Source organism: Melanotaenia boesemani, chromosome 5 (assembly GCF_017639745.1).
Source record: "Melanotaenia boesemani isolate fMelBoe1 chromosome 5, fMelBoe1.pri, whole genome shotgun sequence".
NCBI classification, from domain to species: Eukaryota; Metazoa; Chordata; class Actinopteri; order Atheriniformes; family Melanotaeniidae; genus Melanotaenia; species Melanotaenia boesemani.
The window spans coordinates 4,393,256-4,415,329 of NC_055686.1; the positions used below are offsets into that span (position 1 = coordinate 4,393,256).

Below are 22,074 nucleotides of genomic sequence, written 5' to 3' on the forward strand. Positions count from 1 at the left end.
GATAAAACTCACAGCTTTTGTTTCCAAACAAAACTCTCTGTCCATAGATGCTTCACATGAATGAAGCGTGTTGGACATCAGACTTCTATTTATTTTATTTTCATTTTACTTAACTGTACTACTTCTTATTTACTTATTTATTCAATTATTTATTCATTCAGTCATTTCTAGCTGGAGGGGGGGGTTGGGCTTGGCTCGTGTGTGTGTGTGTTTACGTGTGTGCATGTGACTGTGTGAAAGATTTCATTGAGGGTTTTTATTCTTATGTTTTTAATCATATAAAGAACTTTGTTGCCTATGGCATAGGGCTGCTCGATTATGGGAAGAATGATAATCACGATAATTTTGATTGAAATTGAGATCTCGATTATTTAACGTGATTATAGATTGGGGGGGTTGTTGGAGTCAGTGTGACATTTGAAGTGTTTACTGTGGTAATGCAGACTAGTTTCTTTCCACCAGGTCCCCATAGCTATTGTTTGTCTCAGACCAGCAGCTATGTTCCGCCCAGTGTGATCTGGGGAAAAAATAGTCTTGAGTTATTTCATCAGCATTAATAAAATGTAGCGCGACATTTCTATACGGCTCTGGTGCAGCTTTACCACAGGTCCGTAGCAGTGGCGAAACATCGGACTGTTGCCACGTCTTTCACAACACCCTCAATACACTCATCATACAGGGCAGAGAGACAGTCCACTAACATGGTGGTGAGATGGCAGTGATACCGTTTATCCAAAGTGTTGATGAGTTTCTTAAATCCCGGATTGTTCACTGTGTTAATTGAGAAAAAAGTTCTGTTTGTTTATAAATTTTGTCTTTCTGTGACTCTGGGAGCTGGTGGATTATTTAGTTGCGACTCACAAAAATTGAACATTTTTCTATTTTCTTGTGTCGCATTGCAAGCCCCCGTGTGCACATCTGCGTGCACGAGCGCAACATTTCACATGCACGAATGTCGCCTGTCGCTTGGCTGGAGGAGGGCAGCGATTTTTTCCTCCTCGCGCAAGTTCCACAGAAAATGATGGAGAAGGAGCGACGTCCCCTCCCGTGTGTCCAGCCTTTAACTGGCGAGGTGTTTGCAACTCGTGCAGAATAAAACTAAAGCGGTCGGGCTGTGGGAGGAGTCTGCAGCAGAGCGCTGCAATGCCAGTGGCGCTCAATTTGTAACTGAAAACAGCACAAGAAGAAACTGTGAAGGACAAAAATAATCCGACCATTTCATTTTTATAATCGTTGAAAACCCAGATCGTAATTGCGATTAAAATTCAATTAATCGCCCAGCCCTACTATGGCATGACAAAAAGTTTGATTTGATTTGAGTGTCAAACATTTTTATATAAAAAGAATGGCTCACAAATGAACGGCTTACAGCTGTGAATCGGTTCCCATCGTTCATTTAAAAGAGTCGTTCAAAAGAATCGATTCGTTCACGAACGTCACATCTCTAGTAAGGTCAGCTTCCTCTCATCATCCTCACTTCCTTCATCTTCCTCTCTGATGGTGGAAACGTGACATTTCTTCTTCTCTTGTGTGTGTGTGAAGCAGGAAGCAGCTTTGTGTTGGAGTGTGTGAATGTTTCAGAGAGAAACTGTGGAGAGCTGCCACTGTTTCCCAGATTCCTCCTTTTAGCTGATGAGGGAAAGTTTAGCAGTGAGGACGTTTGCTGGAATTTACTTTGGAAAAATGAAAAAAGAATGTAGTTAACTGTGTGAAAGTAGATGGAGATGGTCTGAAACAGGAGAAATATTTAGCTTTAGTTAGAGATGGATACAGTCGTTATGTCTGCATCTCTCATGTGTAAAATACTCTGGCCAGCCAGTGTTATACTGGTTACACTGGGCTTATTCTTACAACAGTCTTCATTACATCAGCTGTAATCTACATTTGTGTTATTGAATGTATGATTTACGAAGTTTAATAGATTTGCTTTCTTGACATAACTTTAATAGCTAGCACTGAACCAGAGTGAGCCTGACCAGCAGGGTTTTGCTGGGGGAAAGATTATTATAGGCCAGCAACTATTCTAACAGCTAAATACGACTAATATTGATGTTCAGTCTAACTTGTGAAAAGTAATCGTCATTTGATTCAAGTCAAATTCTACGAAAATTCTGAGAATCCAGATGTTTTCTTAGAATTTCCCCTAAAAGTGACGAGTAGATCCTCGTAAAGATAAAAACTATTCTTAAAGAATCCTCGCTCTTAAGAGAGCTCCTAAGGTGAGACCTGTTAAGAGGAGGGAAGAGGACTTTTAAGCAGCCTAAGAGTTCCCTAAGCAGAGGACAGAAAGGCAGACAGAAGACATGTTCTCCTGTTGTGGAATTTTATTTATCAAAGATCACAATCTAAGTGAGAATCAAACAAAGTATTTTTATTAAGAGCTGATCAGCAATGAGAATCACACAGTCAAAGAAGTTTTGGCTGCGCGAGTCTGAACAGATACATTTGGGTTTGGTTTATATAAACTAGCATGAGCTGATCACATCAAGGTAAATCATTAGTCCTCTGTTTCAAAGGAATGTTATCAGAAGATTGGTAGGGGAATAAATGGAGAGCCCACTCAATCCTTATCTGGGTACAAGTCATCCTCCTTCCTCAGTAAAACACAAGACAAGGTTTTCATAACAGTACAAAGTGCATGTGTATAAAATTTTCCATTACACGCCAAACACTGGATGACAGTGAGTTAATTAAACGTTACAGATTGGATCGTGCAGGAATCATGTTTGTGGTTGTTCTTAAAATCTACCTCAGATACATCCAATCAGCATCAGCGATCACGCACCAGTTTCATTCAGTCTGAGAATCAAAAATAATAAACCGATTGGTAAAAGCTGGAGATTTAACACCTCTTTATTGAAAGATCCTGAGTTTATTGATTATTTTAAAAAAGAATGGTCAATTTATATAGAAAAAAATGACATGCCTGAAACTTCAGCGTGTCTTCTTTGGGAAGCAGGAAAAGCAGTAATGCGAGGGAAAATAATTTCCTTCTCCTCACATAAGAAGAAGAAGGAAACAGCAAGAGTTTTAGAATTAGAACTCAGGATTAAATCATTGGAGGAGGCTTACCGCATTTCCCCCGAAGAGCACACAATGAATAATATAAGGAAAACTAAATTGCAGCTTAAAGAAATTATAGATAAAAAAACACAGTTTTTAGTGCAAAGACTTCGCTTGGAGAACTTTGAACATAGTAACAAATCTGGAAAGTTTTTAGCAAATCAACTAAAAACAAACAAGGAGAAAACAACAATCTCCTCTGTTAAAGATCAAGACGGAAACATCATCCATGACCCAGACAAGATAAATGACACGTTTAGAAGCTTCTATAAAACATTATATGAATCACAGATTAATCCAACAGATGAACATATTGAACAATTTTTAAACAACATTAATCTACCAAAACTAAAAAATGAAAATAAAATAACTTTAGATGCACCTATTACTGTAGATGAACTCCACGAAGCTCTCCAACATATGCCCAACAATAAAGCCCCGGGTCCAGATGGTTACTCAGCAGAATTTTACAAGGAATTCTGGACAACGCTAGCTCCTACATTTTATAATATGTTGTATAATATGAACTTAGCTAATATAACACTATTGCTAAAACCAGGCAAAGACCCCACACTTCCATCCAGTTACCGTCCCATATCTTTAATAAATGTAGACCTGAAAATAATTAGTAAAGCTCTTGCCAGAAGGATAGAAAAAATAACCCCTCTTATAATACATCCGGACCAGACAGGTTTTTATAAAAGGTCGACATTCATCTACTAACACGCGTAGACTAATTAACCTCATAGATTACTCTACTTTACATAATCTAGAATCCACAATCATTTCTCTAGATGCAGAAAAAGCCTTCGACAGGGTAAACTGGAAGTTTCTATTTGCAACACTAGACAAATTTGGGTTTGGACCTGCTTTCATAGAGTGGATTAAAATATTATATAATAACCCAAATGCATGTGTGAAAACCAACGATCAAACTTCTCCAAGCTTCCGCTTACAGAGAGGCACCAGACAGGGCTGCCCACTCTCCCCCTCACTTTTTGCCATATTCATAGAGCCGTTAGCAGCTGCTATTAGACAAAATATAGAAATTAAAGGAATCCAGGGCAAAAACATAGAACATAAAATAAGTCTTTATGCAGATGATGTATTACTTTTCCTTCAGAACTCACAAACATCACTCTCTGAGACAATCACAGTTATTAATAAGTTCTCATCAATATCTGATTATTCTATTAACTGGTCTAAGACTACAGCCATGTCCATCAACTGTGACCTACAAAACATCCCTAATATCAAAATACAGACAGGAAACATTAGATATTTAGGTATAAATATTTCCCCCAGATTATCAGATTTAACAAAATTAAACTATGTTCAGCTACTAAAAACAATAGAAGATGATCTCTTACGGTGGAGGCGCTTACCCATCTCACTAATGGGGAGAGTTGCCACCATTAAGATGATGATTCTACCTAAAGTTAATTATTTATTCTCAATGATACCCACTAAACCCTCCACCAGTTGGTTTAAATCTCTGGACTCTTTCATATCCAAGTTTCTTTGGAAAAACAAGCCGTCACGTATCAGTCTTAAAACCTTACAGCAGACTAAAGATAGAGGAGGACTGGATCTACCAAACTTTAATCACTACTTTATAGCTAACAGGCTGCAGTACATCTCAATGTGGCTCAAACCCAGTTATCTGGATGAGCCGTGGCTAGATGGGGAGCAGGCTTTGTGTGAGGACTTAGTCATCTCTGACCTGCCGTTCATCAGCTCAACCATTAAACCATATAAGTGCTTTAAAAGCCTTAACATCCGTTTTTCCTTAATGGCTTGGTGGGAATTCTGTAAGATAACCAGATCTTCCCTCTTTCCATGTAGACTTACACCCATCTGGAACAACCCTGACATCCTGCAGAACAAAAAGATGATAAACTTCACTCAATGGAAGACTAAAGGAATACAACAGTTAGGACAGATAATAGAAAATGGAAACTTTGTATCTTTCAACACAATTGTCTCACAGTATGGAATCAACAGCAATAAATTCTTAGAGTACCACCAACTAAAATCAATTATATGTAAGAAGTATACCCCTGTACAGTTAGACTTGCAGCTTCCTGTCAGAATAGCAGAATTCTTGAATCTTAATACTCCAAAATTATTATCAAAAATATATAGATTACTTGCAAAGCTAGAAGACAGGATATCTCTCCCAACTTCAAAATGGGAAGATGATTTATCTAATAACTTTGATCAGAAAAGATGGTCACAAATATGTTTAAACACGTTTAAAATGACTCAGAATTCAAATATACAACTAATACAATTCAAAATTCTCCATAGAACTCATTATACAGGACACAGGATGTTCAGGATGGGCCTTTCACCATCAGATATCTGCCCACACTGCTCTGAGAACACTTCTGATAGCTACATCCATGCGCTGTGGTCCTGCACACCTGTCCAAAGGTTCTGGATTAAGGTGTGTGAAGATCTCTCAAAATGGTTTAAAACCAGTTTTTCTGCAAACCCCACACTTTGCCTACTGGGCGACCTGGGGGACACTAACATAGGAATACACTCCATAAACTTGGTCCTCGCAGTCTTGTGCATCGCAAAGAAAACTATCCTTGTGAACTGGAAAGATAAGAATAATTTGTCTATCCAGCAGTTTAGAAATCTCCTGTTAGATCACATCAGCATTGAGACAATGTCTGCCTCCTCCAGGAACCAATCAGATGACTTTCATTCCCTCTGGTCCCCTGTGACTGGCTACATCACCTAATGTAGGTGGAGGATTGCGGCTTCGCTGGGATGGGGGTGGATATGGGTGGGGGGTCCCTGGTGGCTTCGGGTCTCCGGTTGTCTCCTGGGTGGGGATCTCGGCTGCTCCGCTGCTGGGTCGGCTGGGGGTTCCGGTCTGGGCGGGCGGCATTGGGTGGGCCCCGGGGTGGGACTGCCTCGTGGCGGTGGGGGGTGGCTGCCGGGGTGCCTGGGTCGGTGTCCGTCGGCCCCTGGCCGGGTGGCCGGTCGGGCCCGGGGTGGGCCGGGTGGGGGCCCCGGGCTCTGGGGTGTCGGGTCTCCCCCCTCTCCTGGGGGTGGGGGGTCTGCCGCTGCTGGGGGGGGCTGGGCCCGTCCGGATGTGCCGTGCCGGGGGTTGGTCCGTGCCCTGGTGCTTGGTCGCAGCCCCGGAACCTGGGTGGGGGGGTGTTTGTATATAGGTGGGTGTGTGTGTGTGTGTGTGTCTGTAGGTATGCGGGTGCGTGGGTGGGTGTAGAGGGATGTGTGTGCTGTATGTGTGTGTGGGTGTGTATGAAGGTCTAGGTGTGTGCGTGTATGTGTGTGTGAGTGGTGTGCGGGTGTGTGTGTGGAGGTCTATGTGGGATGTGTGTGTGGGTGGGTGTGAAGGTGTGTATATATGAGTGTGTGCACGTGGAGGTCGAGGTGTGTGTGGAGGAGTGAAGGAGTGGGTGGAGGCGTGAGTATGTATGGAGGTGCTTGTGTGTATATGCAGGTATGTATGTGAGTGCGTGTGTAGTGGTGTATGTGTATGGAGGGGTATGAGAGTGTGTGTGTATGTGGGCACCGGTGTGTGTGTTTATAGGTATGTGCGTGAAGTGTGTGTGTGGAGGTATGTGCACGTATTGAGGTGTTGGTGTATAGAGGTGTGTGAGAGGGTGTGTGAGTGGCTGGGGGGAAAAAAAAAAAAAAAAAAAAAAAAAAAAGTGTGTGCGTTTGCAGGAGTTAGGACGTGTCCTCTGGGGGGCGCCCTGGCCGGGGGTTGGGGGCGTGGGCCTGGGGTTCCCTTCCTTTGCCTCGCCCCCCTCCCACTCAGAAAGAGGAAAGTGGCCCCTTGGGCTGGTGGCTGGCCCCTGGGGGGGTTCGTGGCGTGCCTGGGTTGGGGTGCCTGCTCCGGGCCTGTGACGCCCTTCGGGGCCGGCGGGGGACGGGGGCGCCCTAAGCCACTGGCGGGTCGTCTTCCAGGGGGGAGACTTACTCCCCTCTGGACCTACATCTCCTGACCCCTCCCCTCCCCCACTCTTCACTACATACACAGGTAGGGCTGTGGGAGGTGTGCTTGTTGCGCTGGGCGGGGCAGGGGGGTCATCATAGTGGCCCTGTTGCTTCGCCGAGCGGCAGCATGCCTCCCAGCTTTTAATTCCACTTAGTCACTGAGCACAAATAACATTTGCAACATACAAACACGTTTTGGGGGGTGGAACATGCGAGGTCAGGTGGGTGGGACTGCTCAGGTGGCCCCACCCCCTCCTCAATGCAGTTACTGCCCCCCAATTTTAACCCTCTTTTTTTAATTGCAAACAGCACATAATATATTCCATCACTAGTGGGGGAGGGAGGGGGGATGGGGTCTTCAAGCGCCCCTGTCTCCATGGATGGCCCGGGGGCGGGGCGGGCCGGGTGGCCTGTCGCGTTGGCCCGGGGCGTAGGCGGGCTGTCCCGGGGGGTTTTGGCTGCTGGCCCTGGGGGGAAGGTGCTGTTTTGGGGGTGGGGAGTGGGGGGCGGGGGCGGGGTGGGGTGTTGGGGGCCTGGCTCGTGTCTCCTCGCCTCCTGGCTGGGGCTGTCCCCCCGTGGCGTGGGGTGGCGGGAGGATGGTGGTGGGGGGATGGTGTTTGTGTGTGTGTGTGTTGGGGGGGGGGTGTGTGGGTGGGAGAGTGGTGTGGGTGTGGGGGGATGGGTGGTGGAGGGTTGGTGTGTGGGAGGGTGGGGTGTGTGGAGGTGGATGCGTGGTGTGTGGGAGGGGGGGTGGTGTGGGTGTGGGAGGATGAATGGTGGAGGGATGATGTATGTGTGGGAGGATGGGGTATGTGTGGGAGAATGTATGGTGCAGGGATGGGGGAGTGTGTGGGAGGATGGATGGTGGGAGGATGGTGTGTGTGCGGGAGGATGGATGGTGTATGGGAGGGAGGATGGTGTGTGTGTGGGGGAGTGGTGTATGTTTGGGAGAGTGGGTGATGGAGGGGTGGTGTGTGTGTGTGGGAGGATGGGGTACGTGAAGGTGGATGTTTGGTGTAGGAGAATGATGTATGTGTGGGAGGATGGGTAGTGGAAGGAAGGTGTGTGTGTGTGTGTATGGGAGGTGTGAAGGTGGATGAATGGTGTGTGAGAGGGAGGATGGTGTATGTGTGGGAGGATGAGTGGTGGAGGGATGATGTGTGTGTGGGAGGATGGGATAGGTGTGGGAGAGTGTATGGTGGAAGGATGGTGAGTGTGTGGGAGGAAGGATGGTGTGTGTGTGGAAGGATGGATGGTGGAAGGATGGTGTGTGTGGGTGGGAGGACAGAGTATGTGAGGGTTGAATGGTGTATGCGTGGGAGGATAAATGGAGGAGTGGAAGGAGAGTGTGTGTGTGTGTGTGTTGGTCTGGGGGGGGGCAGGACTGGTTCTCGGGGTGTGCGGCTGGGCGCTGGGGTGTGGGGCTGGCCTCTGGTGGTGGCCGTCTGGGCGGGTCGGGTCCCCCCGGGTGGCGTGCTGGCCCTCGGCCTGTGGGGGAGGGGGGTGTCCCTGCGCTCCTGGGCCCGGGCCCTCTGCCCCGTCTGTCCCGGGCGGCCGGTGCCCAGGGGGGGTCGGGGACTGCTGGCCTCGGCCCGCCGGGGCCGGTGCCCTGTGTCCGCGGGGCGGCTCCTGCTGGGGTCTCCTGCTGCTGCCTTCCTGGGCGGGCGAGTGGTCGTCTCTGTGGACCGGTCGGGATCTGTTGCCTGCGGGGGGGCTGGTGGCCTGGGTCTCGGGACCACTGGCCTGACTCTGGCCTCTGTTCAAGTGAGGTGGCATCTGCATGATCACTCTGCATGGTCACTCCTTCCTGAACGTCTCCACACAGTCTTTGCGACGCCGTGTGGCCGAGTTCTCCAACACATCCACACAGGTTTCTCTGCGCGTGTTCTTGAATACAGCAGTTTCACTTATATCTATTATCATATTTTGTTTCTTTTTTTTAATTATTTCTGTTCTTATTATTATTATTATTACTCTTACTCTTATTATTATTATTGTTACTATTATCAACTAGTTGTGTAATGACCTACTGGCTAGGATGATCTTAGCTATATATGTTGTAAGTAGTATGGATTACATGGTCTTCTGTATGATGTTTCAAGTCCCCACCCGCACTCCCCACACCTGTCCCTCTCTCTCCCCTCCCTCTTCTCTCTACTTTCTTTTCTCTCTCTCTCTCTCTGTCCCCTCCGGTCGAGTCCAGCATTAAGAGTCTGATTTAATAAAGTTTTTCATCAAGAGGGACTTTATACATGTAGTATAAATCCCTGCTTGATAGAGTAAAATTGCCCAGCAACAGACAGCAGCCAGACAATCATTCTGTTTGCAACAATGCTGGACAAGACAGGTTAAAAAAAAAAAAAAAAAAAAAATCTACCTCACAAAACACTTTTATGCTGGTTGACCAGTTGAGCAGGGAGCAAACACTGCTCCTCTGTCCAGATGGGTTTCCTTTTTCTTCTCCTTTGCTGTTCACTGCTTTAAATTGTAAATCATATCTTAACATTCATTTAACAGCTTTTCTTTTTATGTAAAATATTATTTATAATTACACAGTTTTCATATAGATTAGATTCTATGATTAAGTGAATTGATTTGACAATCCATTCTATGCCCATTATCACTGAAGGTGTGTCTCGCTTTTAGGCTCAACCAGCTCTTGAAATGATGACTCGTACCTAGCAACAAGGTCAACCACACCTCCTCACTAAGATAGGAGTTGCTATCCATTCCTTGCTCAGAGTTCTCTGAAAACTAGGGCTGGGCGATTAATTGAATTTTAATCACAATTACGATCTGGGTTTTCAACGATTATAAAAATGAAATGGTCGGATTATTTTTGTCCTTCGCAGTTTCTTCTTGTGCTGTTTTCAGTTACAAATTGAGCGCCACTGGCATTGCAGCGCTCTGCTGCAGACTCCTCCCACAGCCCGACCGCTTTAGTTTTATTCTGCACGAGTTGCAAACACCTCGCCAGTTAAAGGCTGGACACACGGGAGGCGACGTCGTTCCTTCTCCATCATTTTCTGTGGAACTTGCGCGTGGAGGAAAAAATCGCTGCCCTCCTCCAGCCAAGCAACAGGCGACATTCGTGCATGTGAAATGTTGCGCTCGTGCACGCAGATGTGCACACGGGGGCTTGCAATGCGACACAAGAAAATAGAAAAATGTTCAATTTTTGTGAGTCGCAACTAAATAATCCACCAGCTCCCAAAGTAACAGAAAGACAAAAGTTATAAACAAACAGAACTTTTTTCTCAATTAACACAGTGAACAATCCGGGATTTAAGACACTCATCAACACTTTGGACAAACGGTATCACTGCCATCTCACCACCATGTTAGTGGACTGTCTCTCTGCCCTGTATGATGAGTGTATTGAGGGTGTTGTGAAAGACATGGCGACAGTCCAGTGTGTCGCCACTGCTACGGACCTGTGGTAAAGCTGCACCAGAGCCGTATAGAAATGTCGCGCTACATTTTATTAATGCTGATGAAATGACTCCAGACTATTTTTCCCCAGATCACACTGGGCGGAACATAGCTGCTGGTCTGAGACAAACAATAGCTATGGGGACCTGGTGGAAAGAAACTAGTCTGCATTACCACAGTACCCCCCCCAATCGTGTTAAATAATAACCCTAACACTACCTGGTCCAGTTTCCAGCGTTTCTCTTCATTCTTCCTGACTTCTGAGCTGCTGCCTGTCGGCCAACTTAACACCATCAACTTCATTAAATGAATCGCTGTAAATGAATGTGAGACAAGCCCACAGCTGATCTGTCTTTCTGTTTGTGTCCTCACAGTTTCCCAGCATGCTTTGGCTGGGGTGGTGGAGGTGAATGAGGGGGCGGAGTCGGTCCTTCTGCCCTGTGAGTACGATGGTATTCTAACTGAAGAAAACTTCAGAGTCGTGTGGACTCGCAGCGATCTCAGTCCCAGATTTGTCCACCAGAGAGGAGAAGAAGGTGATCTGGAAGAACAGAACCAGCGTTACAGAGGACGAACATCAATGAAACCTGATGCTTTAGACTCTTCAGACTTCAGTCTCACTCTGAGAAAACCACATCTGTCTGACAGCAGCAACTACACCTGCTCCATCACTGATGGAGTACATGTACGGAGAGTAACGGATGTTGAGCTGAAGGTGAAAGGTGAGCAGCAAACACCTGCTGTAGATACAGGTCAGAGGTCAACCTGAAGGGAAGAACAGAGTGAAGGAACAACCTGATGAGTCCTTTATTAGAAGAGTAGAAGAAGAAGAGAACAGAACTTTATGTTCATGCTGCAGAACAGTGAGAAGCAGCTTGTGGGTAGAAGATGTTCCTGATTCTGTTCTGGTTTTGTCCTGAGTGCTCTGTAGAGTTCTCCAGAAGGCAGGACGGAGACCAGGGTGTGTCCAGGGTGTGTCAGGTCCTTAATAATACAGCTGGTTTTCTGCTGGAGTCCACCAGTGTAGTGTCTCTGAGGGGGACATGTGGTCTCAGTCTCCACTCTGGTCCTCTCACCACCTGCTGGAGGTCTTTACTGTCCTCTGCTGAGCTGGTGTGGATCAAAGTCAACAGGGACCAGCTTTGATGTGAGAGAGGACGAGTCTTTTAAAACATCTGGTGGTGACGGGGTGAGAGCGACTGGACAGGAATCATTCAGACAGTTTGATGGAGGCTGACTTAAGACAGGTGGGGACCACAGACTGCTGTAGCAAGAGGTTGGAGATGGTTGTAAAACCTCTGCTGGATCATCTGCTCATGACTCCAGTATCCGTCCAGTAAGTCCATCTAGAGCAGCTAGACAGGCTGGTTCTGACCTGATACTGCTGGTGGACTGGTTTTTCTCAGGAAGACCAGGATCAGTGTGAATGAAGAAGTGGTTCAGAGAGTCCGGTAGGGTGCAGTCCATGGAGTCCTTCTCCAGGCTCTGGTGGGACTTCATAAACCTGCAGACTTGAAGGCAGCATCTTGTGTTGCCTTCAAGTCCACATCCTCACTGTTGTCTCCTGGTTCAGGAAGACTTCAACAGTTTTAGTTGTGGTCAGACGCTGATGGAGGAGAGTCCAGCTGATGTGTGAGCGTCCAGGTCTGTCCCCTCTGCAAATGTCCCCCAGTCTGTAAAACTGAAGCAGTCCTGTAGGACTGAGGTAGCTTCCTCAGTCCACAGCTGAACGGTTTTTACTAAAGGTCTCTGTCTACAGATGAGGGTTCATAGGCAGGGATCAGGGACAGAGATAGGTGGTCTGAGAGTCCCAGATGTGGTGGAGAGGTTCCTTCATCGGCATCTTGGAGGTTTGTGTAGAACTGGTCTAGATCTTAGCAAACCACTGCATGTTTGTGGTTCACTTCATGTATTCAGGAGAGTCCAGTAACTAAAAAGATGTAAAATTATTTAGTTTTCTTTCTGTTCCTGATAAAAAATGAAAAAGCTGTGACTGAATAATATTGTTCTGTCTTCTCAGACCATCAGGAGGAGGTGAAGGTGACTGAGGGGGCGGAGTCTGTCATCCTGCCCTGCAGAACAACCCCTGACCTGCCCAAAGACGTCACTGTGGAGTGGACTCGCTCTGATCCAGATTTGATGATGGTTCATGTCTATCCAGGCCCGGACTGGCCATAGGGAGAACCGGGAGTATTCCCGGAGCGCCGGTCTAGGATTGGCCTGCTGGCCTGCGTCTCTTTTTTTTTTTTTTTTTTTTTCCTTTTCTTTCTCTTCCCGCCCAGGAGACAGGCCAGGCCAATCAGAGGCCACTCAGGCCAGTAGAACGTAAGGAGGGCAAGACGATTGGTTTATTACAATTAACACCCGCCCTAATAGTCCGTAGCAACCACACAGACAGCGCGTGTCGAGGGATGAGACGTGTGTCTGGTGCTATGGTGTGGGGGTGTAGCTACTGCTAGCAAACGACGGGATGGACTCCTCCCAACGAGGAAAAAGGAAAGGCGGCGCCGAGAGGGAGAGAGAGAGAAAAAGAAAGGCGCTGGAGGATGCTGCGGCGAAATGCCTTAAAGTCACAGACTTATTCAGGCTCCCCATACCATTAAAAAAAAAGATGCGTCTACAAGTAAGTTATTTAAAAAAAACACACAAAACTTTGATACAAAATACTCTTTTAAACACAGTATGAGGTCCAAGGACCCAAGGGTCCTTGAGGCTGTACACTTTCAGGCTTCACAGTGTAAATATGTAGCCTGTGTAGCCCTTGCCTTGAAATGAAGATAAATAAGACATAGGTTAGAAAACCATGCCAGGTGAAATGTCACAAGAGGAACCTGTTTTGGATGTTGAGAGTAACTATAACATCAAAGTGCATAATGTAATCCTCAACACAGTCACAGAGAGCATCCATTGTCGTTATGCAGCTTGTGCAGTGCTCTGCTCAGACTTTGCCTGCATGGACCCAAGAAACTTTCCAGACATCAGGGATAAAGGGCTTCCAAAAACAGCTCTGGGAGAGGTTAGCAAATGCCTGGCCAAATTTGATGAGCGTGCCACAATTCCAACCTTGCAGGCAGAACTGACTAGCCTTGCTAATCAGTGGGAGACACTGAAGATGGCATCTTTACCTGGCTATAAAGTCAGGACAGTCACTGAACCTTCAGAAGAGGGTGTGCACACTGAGGATCCTGAGGAGGGCCTGGAGTTAAAGAACAGTCACTGCTCCTCTTGTAATAACTGTCCCATATGCTGCTATCACGTCCTGTCTCATTTCAACTTGCTCACAGATGCCTACCATGTCATTGGTCTGGCATACAAGTTCTTGCTGACCTTGTCTGTAACACAAGTGGCCTGTGAAAGGACCTTCTCCACATTGAAATTTGTGAAGAACAGACTTCGGACCTCCATGAGCCAGGACCGCCTAGAGGCATTTCTGTTGATGTCGACAGAGAAGGAAATATTGATGGAACTAGACAGTGATGGCATTATTGATAAGGTGGCAGAATCCAGTGCTTTGATGCGCCGCATGCTGACCTTCTAAGGAAGCATTTACAAACTTTGGGGTCCAGACCTATAAGTGGGTCAGAGCAGGGGACAAAGTCATATATTTACAGCAGTTTATTTTTGTTATTATAATTTGTTAAGTTGTTGTTTCAATCTAAAAAAGAAATAAAGAGATTGTCTTGTCTACATTATTATTTTATTCGTTTTGAATCAACCAAAAACGTGTGTGTGTGTGTGTGTGTGCGCGCGCGCACATGCATGTGTTTTGTTTGTGCCCATGCATTTAGGTGTGGGTGTGTGAACATGCGTGTGTGGTCAAGACCAGGGTGGCCTGATGCATGAATGACTCTTGGCCTGAAAAAGTTTCCCAGTCCGGCCCTGGTGAGAATTAACACACCTTGGTGTGTGTTACGTGTTTGGTTTCATCGGCGAGTGGTAATATTCCTGTGAACTGTGTGGTTGTGATGTTTGGTGCTTAGTGATGTTAAGTTGGTCTCGTGTAGAGATCAGTTGTCCAGACCTGCGTGAAGCTGCCCCCCCACCCCACGCAGAACAGTGAAAATGGTCTCGATCGTTTGTGCTGCGTTAGTGCTGGTTTGTCCAGAAAAAATCGTTTGTGCTGCTTTAGTTTCTAAAGGCTAAATAATATTTCAAAAGTTAGACCGTTCACGCAGCCCCACGAAAATGGTTGTTTATAATTCGTCCGATGTGCAGCATTTTATTAGCCAGAAAACTGGAGAATAATTCATTTTACAGAGAAGAAGGTTGTAGTGTGTTTTTAGAAGAAGGTGGCATTGTGTTTTGATGATAGTCATCGACAATTTCATCATCCAGCTTCTTCCTTGTTTTAATCCAATATCCTAAAAAGTTTGTTGTATAAATTTAAAAAACGTTTGTGCCGGAAAACCTGGAGTTTGTGTCGTAAAATCAGTTTATGGACCAACGGTTTTCTTGTCAGCCCTAACATTTTATAACGGAAAAATCGCTGTAATCTTAGCTATTTTTTCCTTCACCTTAAATAGCAATTCAGTTTTACTGGTTCTCTAAAGATTGAAAGGTAAGTAAAAAGCAGTAATATTATCAGTTAATACGATCCAGACTTCATAGAGCTGCATCCTTCTAATGGACATCATGCTGTAACTTGGCATCATGCAAGAAAGGTTCATCTAATGAATGCAAAGACAAACCAGTTAGATTTTCCTGGGGATGCACATCCATTTTATATCATACAAGACCCAGATGAGTGAAAATGGTCTAAATGTGTAACTTGGATGTTAAAACACATGTTTCATGTGACTGCAGTAGATTAATAACAGGTTAATGAGAATACTTGGTAACAACTACTCAAAGCTGTTGATGGCATATATACACGACAGAATTATGTATAGACAGTGTTTAATCAGTGTTTAATATTTCATAGTATTTACCATAATTTACACCCACTCATACAAGAGGATGACTTCAATATTATTTAATTTCTTTTACTGAGGGATAAATAAAGTCCTCAATGAAGTTGGTTGCAAATTAGTAAAACTATTAAAGTAATTATTACCATTTAGACATCTTTCCTTCAGCTAGATGCCCGAGCAACCAGCAGTAGACAGAGGCTGTGTCAGAATGTGCACCCTATTCCCTACATAGAGCCCTATTTAGGGCTCACGCCATTTTGTCGGAGTGTCCGAATGTCCAGAAAGAAAAAAGTAGGGCACTCAAAATTACCCACAATGCATGTTGAAAAGTAGTGAGTTTACATGTTTTTCGGACTTTGTGTACCAGGTCTTTTTAATTGTTGTTGTCTTAACTGTGTTTGTTGGTGATAGAAATGGTTTTGCTGAGCCGTTAGCTGAGATTCTGGACTTTCTGTGGATACCACACATGTTTATAGCTGCACATCTGACGCTAAACACGGAAACAAGATGCCTTAACTCCCGGTAGCGAGGCTGCAGGTGCAGAGGTGAAGCTAAACAGTCATGCTAAGAATGAAAGTTTAGAGAATTTATATCCAGAAATCTGGATAATGAAGCAGTGAAGGTGCGTGGATGGAAGTTATTGTGCATATTGTGAATATTTCTCTCTCCTCACCATCTAGAAGCTGTGAGATTCTCATCCTGCTTTCTGTCTGTTCACCTGATGCTGATATTCATCACATATTGTTCCTTCTGTGTTTAGAAGGAAGCAGCTTCACAGCTTTAAATCCATCCTACTGACTTTTTACCTTTTAGTTAGTAAATCCTGTCATCAAGAGGGACTTTATACATGTAGTATAAATCCCTGCTTGATAGAGTAAAATTGCCCAGCACCAGACGGCAGCCAGACAATCATTCTGTTTGCAACGAAGCTGGACAAGACAGGTTTAAAAAAAAAAAAAAAAAAAAAAAAAAAAAAAGTTAGTAAATCCTGAACATTTTATCCTTCTTTCTCATAAATTTTTGATTTTATAAATATATATGAAGAAATATTTTAATTGTTGCTGTTTAAAGAGAAAACTGCTGCTAAACCTGTTTATGTGTTTAGTGCAGGGGTCTGCAGCCTTTCCAATCCAAAGAGCCATTTTTCCCTCAGCCGAATAAATAAAATAATAAAAATAATAAAATAAAACTCCGTTAGAGACGCAAATGTTACAAGACGTTTTCAAGAAGGCAAGTTAATATATATTTTTAATGAAGATTTTTAATCAGAAAACATAAAGCTTTTATGAAAAAAGAGGATAAACAGACTTTCTTCTAAGGGATGGAGATATTTGTGGAAAATTATGTAAAAGAAAAAAAGTCCCTGGTTTCCAACCTAATGATGACAAAGAAAGATAGATTTAAAAAAAATATTTTAGCCACGTATTTAGAGACATTGTGGAAGGTCCAGAGTTTGCAGGTTGGTGACCCCTGATGTCGTGTTTGTAAACCAAAATTCACTGATGCTTTTTCTTTATACAGCTGTAGGACTTCTTTTAAAGAAAAGAGACATTTTGCGCGTAAACAATGCGATTAATTGTGAATATAAATTTTAATCGTTGCCATATATATCAACTCTATATATATATATATATATATATAATATATATTAGTGCTGGGCAACGATTAAAATTTTTAATCGCGATTAATCGCATGACATGCTGCGATTAAATCGCGATTAAATCGCATTGTTACGCGCAAAATCACTCTTTCCTTTAAAAAAAAGGCCTACAGCTATAAAAAGAAAATGCAGTAAGTTTTGGTTTACTAATACGACATCAGGGGTCTCCAACCTGCAACTCTGAAGCTGCAAGTGTGTCTCTGGACCTTCTACAATGCCTCTAAATACGTGGCTAAAATATGTCTTTTAAATCTATCTTTCTTGTCATTAGGTTGGAAACCATGGACTTTATTTTTCCTTTCTTTTACATCATTTTCCCACAAATATCTACATTCCTTAGGCAGAAAGTCTGTCTATCCTCTTTTTTTATATAAAGGTTTTATGTTTTTTCTTTATTTTAAAACCTTAAAAATTGAAATTAAAATGTGGTTCTTCAAAAGTAACAAACATCCTATGGTGGCTCTTTCATTAAAAATATATATTAACTTGCCTTTTTGAAAGTCTCGTACATTTGCGTCTCTAAAGGAGTTTTATTTAGCTGGCTGAGGGAAAAATGGCTCTTTGGATTGGAAAGGCTGCAGACCCCTGCAACTAAACACATAAACAGGTTTAGCAGCAGTTTTCTTTTTAATCAGCAACAGTTAAAATATTTCTTCATATATATTTATAAAATCAAATATTTATGACAAAGAAGGATGAAATTGTTCAGGATTTACTAACTAAAAGGTAAAAAGTCAGCAGGAATGAAATTTAAAGCTGTGAAGCTGCTTCCTTCTAAACACAGAAGGAACAATATGTGATGAATATCAGCATCAGGTGAACCAGACAGAAAGCAGGATGAGAATCTTACAGCTTCTAGATGGTGAGGAGAGAGAAATATTCACAATATGCACAAAAAAACTTCCATCCATGCACCTTCACTGCTTCATTATCCAGATTTCTGGATATAAATTCTCTAAACTTTAATTTTCAGCCTCCGCTACGGGAGTTAAGGGGTTAACATCTCGTTTCCAGGTGTAACATCAGGTCTGTAGATGTAAATATAAACATGTTGTGGTATCCACAGAAAGTCCAGAATCTCAGCTACCAGCTCGTAAAACCATTTCTATCACCAACACACACAGTTAAGACAACAAATAATTTAAAGAGCAGCTGCACAAAGGTCCGAAAAACAATGTAAACACAAATGATGTCTCCCCGTGTCCACCCCACGGCATAAACACGAACAAAACGACATCCTCTACTGAAAGCTCACATCTCCAGATTCCACAGCTTTTAAGTTTCATGTCGCTACGGACCAAGATTCCCCGAACCAGAGGCAGAAGAAGACCCGATTTATGCTGCACGTTTGTATTAGTCAGAAAACAGGTCTTAACCTTTGCTGTCTTGCATAATTAAAAAACCGCATTTATTAAAAAAAAAAAAATGAAAAAGTTCCCCGTCCAAAAATTACGATGTTCTGTCCATCTGCATGTATTTAGACAAAGGGAAACGTCGGTTCTTTCTTCTTCCTGTTCAGACCAGAAAACCTCTCTTTATTTTAATAAACCCGCTCTCTCCCGACCACGTCAGATGCACCGCTGCAGCAGGGATATGGCAGGCAGACCCTGCCACAATTACGCCACTAATCTGCCACGTTCACCCAAAGACAGCGAAAAAAAAAAACGCCTGTTTGTTAGTCAGTAAACACTGGTGCGTTTTTTTTTTGTTTTTTTTAACGTGCGATTACAAAAATTAAGTCGTAATTAAGCGTTGCGTTAATTAAGCGTTGCGTTATTAAGCGTTGGCGTTAACGCTCGAATAACTCACTAATATATATATATAGTATATATAATATATTATAAATACAGTACAGACCAAAAGTTTGGACACACCTTCTCATGTCAAAGAGTTTTCTTATTTTCATGACTATGAACAGTGTAGATTCCACTGAAGGCATCCAAACTATGATTAACACATGTGGAAGTATAGTGACATAACCAAAAGTGTGAAACAACTGAAAAATATGTCATATTCTAGTTCTTCGAAGTAGCCACCTTTTGCTTTGATTACTGCTTTGCACACTCTTTACTCGTAGTGCTGGTCAACGAATAAGATTTTTAAATCGCGATTAATAGCATTATGCGCAAAATGTCTCTGTCCTTGTAAAAGAAGGCCTAAGGTTATTTAAAAAAAATGCAGTAAATTTTGGGTTTATAAACACTACATCAGGGTTTCCGACCTGCAACTCTGGACCTTCCACAATGTCTCTAAATATTGACTATAATATTTTTTAAATCTATCTTTCTTATCTTCATTAGGTTGGAAACCAGGGCTTTTTTTTCTTTTACATAATTTCCGACAAATATCTCCATCCCTTAGAAGAAAGTCCTGTTTTGTCCTCTTTTTGTAAAGGTTTTTCTTATTTTAAAACTAAAAATGGAAATAATATCCTATGGTGGTTCTTCATTAAAAATATATATTAAGTTTCCTTTTGAAAAGTCTTCTTGAAAAACGTCTTGTAACATTTGCATCTCTAAAGGAGTTTTATTAAGTTGCTGAGGGAAAAATGGCTCTTTGGATTGAGAAAGGCTGCAGACCCCTGCACTAAACACAAAACAGATTTAGCTGGCAGTTTTCTCTTTAAACGGCAACAGTTTAATATATTTCTTCATATATATATATATAATATATACTATAATATATAAAAAAAAATTTGTCTTGTTAAGATCAGCCAGAAACTGCTGACAGGTAACAGGCTCATACTGGTGAAAAAACAGCAGAGCCTGAAGTTGCAACAGAGGGATCACAAGAGGGCGGTGTGTTAATGCCCTAACGCTCACCACTTTGTTATAAAAAAGTTTTTAAAATGCCTCACATATTTTGTCGAGTTCTCCAAGCAGTTGTTTGTGGTTCACAAAAGAACAGAGTCAATAGCTTTAAAGAGAATGCAGGGGTTATGCCTGTTAAAAACAATGACATTGGAAAAATACTTAGTTTTTGCAGCTTTCACAGAACATTGGTAAGATTGCCAGCTATCTCTTAGCATCTGGAAAGACACCTGCAACCTGTCTTTTTTCCATTTACGTTCAGCTCTCCTGCACACACGCCTGGCAGCGTGTGTAATGTCATTTAGCCAGGGTTCATGCCTGGGTCTGAGACGTCTTGTCTTCAATGGAGCCACTATGTCTAATGTGGTTTTAAACACAGAGTCAAAGTGAGAAGTAAAAGTATCAACATTAAAAACGGAACAAGACACAGAATCATGACAAAAAACAGCAGAGAACTTAGTAGCAGTGAGGTGGTTAATAACCCGAGAGTGCCACACTGGAGCGCAGGATTCAATGACGTGACAAGACAACGGTATATCAAAAACCACAGGCAGCTGCCTCAATTTGACAAGCTGTCAAATTGAGTAATGATGTTATTTTAAGTGCGAAACTACCTGAAAACACAGCACCATGAACTTCCAAATTCAACACATCAAAACCATGTGATAGTACAAAATCAAGGGTATGTCCGCACTCGTGAGTTGGACCCGACACGTTCTGAGAAAGATTAAAGCTATCAAGTAAATTTAAAAAGTCTTTTGTCAATGGTTTCTCAAGACGGCACACGTGGATGTTAAAATCTCCAAGGATTAAAATTCTGTTATATTTAGGGATTATTTCAGCCAGAAGTTCTCCAAAGTCATGGATAAAATCTTTACAGTACTTAGTTGGTCTGTAAATGACAGCGCACACCATCCGAGGGGTGAAGCACATCTCAAATAAATTAACTTCAAAAGGGAAGGGAAGAGATGTTGGTGCGACCTGCTTACACACAAAATTCTTCTTAAAAATAGCTGCAGTTCCTCCTCCACGACCAGAAGCCCTTGGATTGTTAAAATATGTGCAACCAGGTGGTAAAAGTTCACAGAAGGTGTTACGACCCCCTCTGTAACTAGGGGTGACGGAGTCGGTAACAAAACGAGCCAGACAAACAAAGTGATATACAATAATAATTTATTATACAAACTCGGGTTCAAAATAAAGAAACAAACTCAAATAATCAACAACAGGTATCCTTATCTCAGGTAGTATATCAAGTTCGGAAACAAAAGGTAATAAATGAGAAAAGGTGTCCTTAATTTGGTACAATTTACAATTAACAACTGATTGTGTGCACGGCAACGGACCTACACAATCGATAATAACTTTTTCACGTGGTTCATTCACAACTGGGATCAGGTGCAACAGGGCACATGGAATCTTCTTCTGATGAGGCTTCCCAGTTATCTGGCACACATGACAGCTACTAACATGGTGAATGATGTCTTTCTTCAAACCAGGCCAGAAGAAATGCCTCAACACATACTTGTACATTTTATTTACTCCGATCTGTCCTGACCAGTGATCATCATGCGCCAGGTGCAGTACTTGTTGTCGGAACGGCACCTCACATAGCAACTGGACACCAACGTCGCATTAGCACTGCTAAACCACTGCTAACTGTTGCTAACTTGTCAGCACTTACCACCTCTTTGAAGCACTTGTGTAACGTAGGGTCCCTCCTCTGTGCGTCACCCAAGCATGCACGTGAAATAGGTAAGGGGGAGCTAACGGGACGGCTGAGCCTCCCGAACTTTTACGTCAGAGGCTGTTGCCGTTTCCTGTGTTTCTTCCACCAGCTTAACATCATCTGAAAGAGATGTTGAAAGAAAACTGTCAGTCAAATCAATCATCTTCTTTCAACTTATGTCGGCATAATAAGTGCCTGAGAGCGTGTTACTACACGTGTCTGTTTACTGATCTTAGGGGCATCCAGCACTTCCAGAGCAGGAGTTACTCTACCTCCGGTGATGTCATTCCCTAAAAGAATACAGTTAGGAACGGGCAACTACTACACAAATTGAGATTATATGCTCGCACCGTATCCTCCAATAAAAAAAAAAAAAAGCTCCCGGACGAGCCCCCACTTTTGTTACAACCCTGTCTCAAATCCAGGGGAATTGGGTTCAATAGCAAAAACGAGCCGGACCAAACTTAAAGATATATACAATAAATTTAT

The 22,074-nt window shown here is 43.2% G+C and overlaps 1 protein-coding gene and 1 long non-coding RNA gene across 2 annotated transcripts in view; both read left to right on the top strand.

Annotated features, from left to right (window-relative positions):
- Window positions 1-22,074, top strand: part of LOC121640415 — a 601,409-nt gene that overhangs the window by 2,863 nt on the left and 576,472 nt on the right. The window contains exons 5-6 of the mRNA XM_041986133.1: window positions 10,851-11,198; window positions 12,497-12,610. Coding sequence (XP_041842067.1) covers window positions 10,851-11,198; window positions 12,497-12,610 — 462 coding nt within the window. The remainder of the gene's footprint in view (window positions 1-10,850; window positions 11,199-12,496; window positions 12,611-22,074) is intronic.
- On the top strand, window positions 12,754-14,360 carry LOC121640607. Its single transcript, XR_006010542.1, has 2 exons — window positions 12,754-13,099; window positions 14,265-14,360. It is a non-coding gene; the product is annotated as an uncharacterized LOC121640607 (long non-coding RNA).